The 6,739-nt window shown below is 31.5% G+C and overlaps 2 protein-coding genes across 2 annotated transcripts; both read right to left on the reverse strand.

The window, feature by feature from the left end:
* LOC107605271 (stearoyl-[acyl-carrier-protein] 9-desaturase 6, chloroplastic) lies at nt 883-3,206 on the reverse strand. The gene is made up of 2 exons (XM_016307094.2): nt 2,520-3,206; nt 883-1,626 (listed from the first exon to the last, which is right to left on the reverse strand). The coding sequence occupies exons 1-2, from the start codon at nt 3,159-3,161 to the stop codon at nt 1,057-1,059; spliced, it is 1,212 nt and encodes a 403-aa protein (XP_016162580.2). The 5' UTR covers nt 3,162-3,206; the 3' UTR covers nt 883-1,056.
* On the reverse strand, nt 6,116-6,733 carry LOC110263566. The gene has a single exon (XM_021105029.1). The coding sequence runs from the start codon at nt 6,650-6,652 to the stop codon at nt 6,290-6,292; it is 363 nt and encodes a 120-aa protein (XP_020960688.1). The 5' UTR covers nt 6,653-6,733; the 3' UTR covers nt 6,116-6,289.

The raw sequence follows: 6,739 nt of genomic DNA on the forward strand, positions 1-6,739 counted from the left end.
GGACTTGCATTGAAGCATTCGATTGACGTTGGTGTAAGGGTGATTGACGCTGATTATAGAAAGACCAATTGGGGTGATACTATTCAACTATTTGGATGTTGATTTTGTGGCTTGGTTTATGTAAATGGAAATAGCTCTTCTGAGAAGAAGGCATGTATGTGGCTTAGAACCTTTGATTTCATCTAGGAGGTGTGGGAGCAGCGATAGACGGCGAAAGTGACAGCAACGGAGATGAAAACGAGGGAGAGAAGAGAAATGAAAACGAGGGAGAGAAGAGAAAGGGAGATGCAAGCAAAGTGCAAGAGGGTGGCGGTGGTTACAGAAGAAATATGAAAAAAAATAAGAAAAAAGTTAAAGATATTTACAAAATTATAAACAAAAATTTAATGCAATGCACACCCAAAGTCTCATTTAATTTTATCCATTATGAGCTGAGTTATTGTGTTTGCATATTGAATACAATATTCATTCAACATGTGTGTCTGATTTCAACCGTGTATTAATAAAAAATAAAAAAATTTTTTAAACACACTTAAATACACCTAAATAAAAAATAAAAAAATTTTTTAAACACACTTAAATACACCTAAATACCATCACGTATCAACATATTTAATTTTATTCTTAATATATAATTTTAAAATAAATTTAAAAATAATAAAAAAATTTATATTTTAATATTAATAAAATATTAAAATATTATTATAATTTATTTAAAATATCTACTATTATTTATTAAAACATAAAAATACTTTAAATACTTTAAATATCAAAATATCATTATAATTTTATATATGTGATATATTTTTGTATCTTATAAAATTTTAAAATTCGTTTGTGATATCGTAATCGTGTTATGTGTAGATGTCCGTACATTGTAAATTACGAGAAATAACTTTGTTGAAAACAATTTTGCAAACAAAGCTATGTTCATTCTTATTAGCATGCATAAGTGCCACCTACCAACACCACCATATCACATATTTCTCTACCAACCAAGGTTTCTTGTGATGCAAGCAAAGCCTAGTACATAATTTTCATGTCTAAACTCCCAACTCACAAAAGCACTTCCTTGTTAAAGATCCAGCTGAACTTCACGCTATGTGACTTCTTCATGTTGCGTGCTCGCTCATCAGCGCGCTCTTGCAGCCTCCTGATCCTCTGAGATAACCCACACACATAATCTTGTGCTCGTTTTCCCTCAGCCGTCAATCCTTCTAGCTTCTCCAATCTCCACCGTCCAACAAGGAACTCCAAGATATCAGCATAATCATTGGCCGTGTACACGCCCAATCGCTGCGCCACGGCGGAGAAGTGCTCGAACAACTTAGGGTCACTCCCATCGTACATCAAGTGTGCTGGCATTGTGATCTTTTTCTGCATCATGTCTCCTATTGCAACAACTGCATCACTGGGATCCACTTCTAGAAGCTTCTCAACAATCTTTTGATATGCGTTTTCGTGGCGCTTTTCATCTGCAGCTATGGTCCCACATATGCGAGCCAGCACAGGATCACCACCCTCCTTTGCTAGCCGGGCTGTGTTTCCATGTGACACGAAGGTGGCTCGTTCTTGAAATGAGGTGTACACAAACCCCAAATAGGGATTGTTTTCGGTTCCTGGATCCTGTCAAATTCAAACATAATCAAATTTTGAATAATATCAATAAATAATTTTAATTTTTGATAAAATTAAATAAAAAATATTGAATTTTAACTATATTTAATCTATTTTTTTAGTTTAATAATCTAATAATATACATTTAACTCATTTTTTAAACATTAATGGTGAACTACAATAAATTTTGCTTACCTCTAGCATCCATTTTGAATAAATTACAACCCATAAGACTTTATCTTTTCATGTAATTATTTTGATGAAAATTCAGATTCAATCAAATTAACTTCACGTAAAATTAAATTAGAACGGTAAAATAAATATACTGATTTAACTAAATTTTTATCTATAAGATGTAAGAGCTCCTAAAATTAACCGTACATGATTTCCACAATTATTTGTCTTGACAAGTGTTTAAGTACAACACTAAAATTGTAATTTTGATTTTGCCATTGTAAAAATCGTATATATTTTTTTTGCAAAGTGAGCTAAAATTCTAAAAACGCTCTAGTTGATTAAAAAAAATTGATAAGATATGCATATTGAATACTAGAGCTTCAATTTTGAATAAAACATTAATTTATTAATTTTTTATCCGTTTAAACAATTTCATTTGTTTAAATTTTTTTTATATCTTTCAATAAAATATACACTAAAATAGACAATAAAAGCACTATGTTATTAATAAAGTTCAAAATGAAACTAGTCACACAATTTTAAATATATTAGCAACTTATATTTATGGAAAATAATACTTATTAAAATTAGAACTTAACATGAATTTTGTACCGTAAATTAAACACTATTAAATGAAAGTTACTGAGATTTTATAGTAATATCACATCTCAGAACCTCAAATATCAGATAATAATAAAATTTAATTGAAATTAGAAGACTTATACCATGCCAGCTCCAATGAGGTATTGCACTGTTTTTTCGATCATCAACATATCAACCCGACCCGAAAGATACAAATAAGTTCTGAGCAAATCCCCATGTCTATTCTCTTCAGCCGTCCAAGCTCGAGTCCACACGGCCCACGGGTTTGGGCTTGACCCGATCTCGTCCCCAACCCCATCTAGGTTGTTAATCATGCTCTGATAAGTAGGTAGAGCCTCCTCCGTGATCATATCACCCACCAACACAACAAAGTAATCATCCGGAATCTCCGCAGTGCGCTGCCGGAGATTCTTCACCTCATCGGTGAATTCATCAAAGGGTTGCGATGAGTCTGGCACCAAATTCTGTGGCTGCCAACATTGTTCTACTGGCTTCAGCATCGGTAGCACACATTCTGAGGCCCAGTTTTCCAGTGACTTGAAAATCTCGATCTTTTCTGGTGCCATGGAGTGGGTTTTCTGGGATTTCAAGGGAGGCGGTGCCGCAATGGCGGCAGCTCTTGGCAATGGCATGATGTGGCGGCCATACTTTTGAGCGGGTGAAAAATGCAAGAAAGTTTGAGTGCGCAAGGAACTTATTTGCATTTGCATGTTTTTTTTTCTCTTGCTTGAGGATGGAAATGGTGTTAGAGTGAGCAAGGTCATAAATATTTGTAGGAGAAATGTGCAGTAATGAGTGATATTTCTGTGGGTAAATGAATCCTTGCACATTGGAAAAATAAATTGTGATTAGATTTGGTTGGTTATTTTTGGTTTAGAAAATGTTGTCCATAATTAGAGGAAGTGATGGTCCCACAAGGGAGGGTATTATCGACATTGAAGACAAACTATTTGTTTAGTAAGTTTGCATTCAAAGTGCCAATAGAAATTGGTGGGGTTTGTAAAACAGGGGGTGCTGTGGTTTTGGTAGAATAGTTGGAGAGAAAGGATTGATTAATGATTCCTGTGGATTTTTAGGGGCCTTGTAAATCTCCTTGTATTGTTAATTACTAAGTTTTTTTAATTAAATTTAAATTTTGTTTTTTATTAGCTTACCTTGAGACATTAATAAAGACCTTTTTTCTAGATTTTTTTTTTCAAATCAATTACAATACACCTAAATACTTTAATCTTAATGAAATTTAGTTTATATTTTTAATTTAGTATCTAATGACTTGGTTTTTTTCACTTGTTGAGTACTAGGTTGAAATGATTTTCTATTTAATAAAAAAAAATCATTATTCCAATGTGTGACACATGTTTAAAGAAACCATCAAAATAAGATGAGTTGGGATTCTAAGGACACTCCGACAAAGTTTGTATGATGACATTTAATAAACTTCATCACACATTTACACTTGGATATTTGATATGCTGAGTTGTTGACATTGAGCCTAATAATGTCTTGTCCACCAGAATCACTACTATAAATTTTTAATTTTTTTTTTTAGCCTTTTACATTATAGTTCTCCTTGAAAGTTCCATAAAATCATACTTAGTGATAATTAAATGAAATAGATTATTTTTATTTTACTATAATTTTAATTACATTGATGGAGTATAAAGATGACCCCTCCATCAACACACTGGAGGAAATTGTATTACATGCAAATATGCGATTATTTAGCTTTCTCCAATGACCAAGGCTTTGGATGCTGCCAAGTTGCAAAAACATTAGCTTTGGAAATATCCTAATTCATATTTGATTTTTTAAATTAAGAGAAATGTTATTTGTACACCAAAATCTGTTATTAAAATTAGCCATCAATCTAGTTTTATATAAATATATGTGTGGTTTAATTTATTTTCAATGTGTATTTTGTATTCTAACATGTATTTTATACTAGTGACTAATTTTGGTGACTAATTTTGGTGTACACGTAGCATAACTCTTTAATTAATGGTTCCATGTTAGATTAAGTTTATTTAGATCTTTAAACTTGAAGGACTTGATTTATTGCATGAATTTGTGATAGTAATGTGCCTATAAGATGGCTAGATAAATGAATTTAGATCTCTCCTTGATAAGTTTGAACCCTAAAATTAAGTTTCATTTGTCTAAATTAAATAAAGTTTACAGAATGTCTCTTACAGATAAATTGTGTTGTTAATAGATATCTCATTGCAACAATGTCATTTAGTTATTGATGATATCTTTTTGTTTTAATGTATGAGATGCAATTAATTAGTTTAATCAATTATGCTTTTATTTTTTCTTGTTACATGATTCAACTTGGCACCTTGTTCTTCGCCCTTTATTTTTTAATTAATTTTGTCAATAGATTGGGATTGTAATTTGTAACTTTGTAAGTAAACCTTTGCAATTTTTTTTCTTGAAAAAAATTTCAAAAAGCTACAATTTTTTCTTAACAATTTTATGCTTTTTTACGGACGATTTTGAAAATTATTTTCCACATAAGTAACAGTTTATGGATGCTACTTTTAAGTGGGATGAAGATATATTTTTTAAATCGGCTTTGTTGCATACGCAATAAATGAAACAACTTCTATATACTTTGAACAAAATCATTTACAATAAATTGTTTAGAACAAAATCATTTAATAAACTTTTTATCCAAAATATACTTTTATTGAAGTTAGCTCACAAACTAATGAGTTGAACTTATCCAAATTCAAACTCGACTCATTTAATTTATAAATTCAATTTCAAACTCAAATTCGATTACCAGCTCAAAAGGTCAGCTTATCGAGTTATTAACTCATAAATGGACTTGATTCACTTCCAATCATATCTACAATACATCGGCCAATTTCTAGTTTTAGTATTACTTTCTCTTATTTTAAGTAAGTGTTTTGTTTTAATTATGCATATAGATTTAAAAATGACTAAAAATATTTTGAGTTTAGATAAAGTAAATTGATTGCATAAAATTTTCTTTACCAACTCTTCACTTATTAAACTTTTTTTTTTTGTTAAAAAAAAACAAAAAAATTCTACAATCAAATAAAATATTTAACCAAATTGAACCAAGTTATTATAGAGAATTTCACATTTAGATTTAGGCTAGTTTGGGTAATCAACTTAATTAAGCTCCTTTTGATAAAATAACTTAAACAATTAAATGACTCTGTTAAAAGTAACTTATAAATAAGTTATTTTGTGTTTGAATTTTTAACTCTAAAAGTGCTTATTTTATAGAAATGTAATAAAAAGTAGAAGTATTATGAGAGAAGTCATTTTTTTTAACTTCTCTATAAGCTCCAAAATAGCTTTTTAGAAAGTTACAATTTGGTTTTAAAAATTGCACCAAACATTAATAATACTACTTTTCATAAGTCAAAAGTAAAAAAAAGCTATTTCTAGAGTTTTCAAACGGGCGCTTATTGTCTTCTTCTTTTTACTTATTTAGTTACTTATACTCCTCTTACACTCCTAATGTTTGGGTTTTTGGTCATCGTCCTCTTCTTACTTATTTACTTACTTTCCTATCCTCCTCTTACACTCCTACTGTTTGGGTTTTTGGTTTTATTTGTTTCTTTGTAACATATACTCTCTGTGTTCTTTTTGTTTATTTATTTTGAGATTGACAATTATTTACCCAGCAACAAAAAAAGAGGAATTTAACAAAAGAAGGGTGCATACTATATAACGCCATAAGTTAAAAGAAACATGATTCAAATTAAAATATTTATTCGTTGAAGTAATTTTGGTGAATTAATAAGATATTAGAGGAATTATTGTTTGGACGAAGACAATTCAATAATGGGGGCCGGGGGAATATACACGTACGCATGCATATAAATATTTCAATCACGGCTTGTTCCTGTTCTCATCATGCATTATCATTATCGTGCTTTTGTTGATGGTGATGAAGTAGTTTAGATATTCCCACCTCATCATCAGCGCTTCTTGAATTTCCTTGATCAGTTGATGACGAAGATGGTTCAACATGCAAACCGTGATGATGATGACCACCTTCCTCTGTTTTCTTCTTGATTTCTTCGTCGATATGAACATCATCTTCAACTGATATCACTACTGTCTGCGTTCCAAAAGGGCCAGGAACAATGGTTTCCTTGATCTTTTTATGCTCATCGATGTGAATGATGTCGGTTTCTTCAGTTTTCTTCTTCCGCTTCTGAACCCAGCAAAACAGCGCGAATGCGAGCATTGAAAGACACAAAAGGCCGCCCATGGAGACAATCACGACGATAATGACGGTTGGGTGGTTGGGAGTAGGCGGTGGCGGGACCGGGGATGGGGGCGGGCGAACATGAGGGGG

Source organism: Arachis ipaensis, chromosome B06 (assembly GCF_000816755.2).
Source record: "Arachis ipaensis cultivar K30076 chromosome B06, Araip1.1, whole genome shotgun sequence".
In the NCBI taxonomy this organism is placed as follows: domain Eukaryota; kingdom Viridiplantae; phylum Streptophyta; class Magnoliopsida; order Fabales; family Fabaceae; genus Arachis; species Arachis ipaensis.

Bases quoted from the DNA above. Each gene is read 5' to 3' on its own strand.
- LOC110263566 (XM_021105029.1), bottom strand. From the start codon at position 6,652: ATGGGCGGCCTTTTGTGTCTTTCAATGCTCGCATTCGCGCTGTTTTGC.
- LOC107605271 (XM_016307094.2), bottom strand. From the start codon at position 3,161: ATGACCTTGCTCACTCTAACACCATTTCCATCCTCAAGCAAGAGAAAA. The intron at 1,627-2,519 runs GTATAAGTCTTC...TGAATTTGACAG, and splicing joins ACCTCATTGGAGCTGGCATG to GATCCAGGAACCGAAAACAA.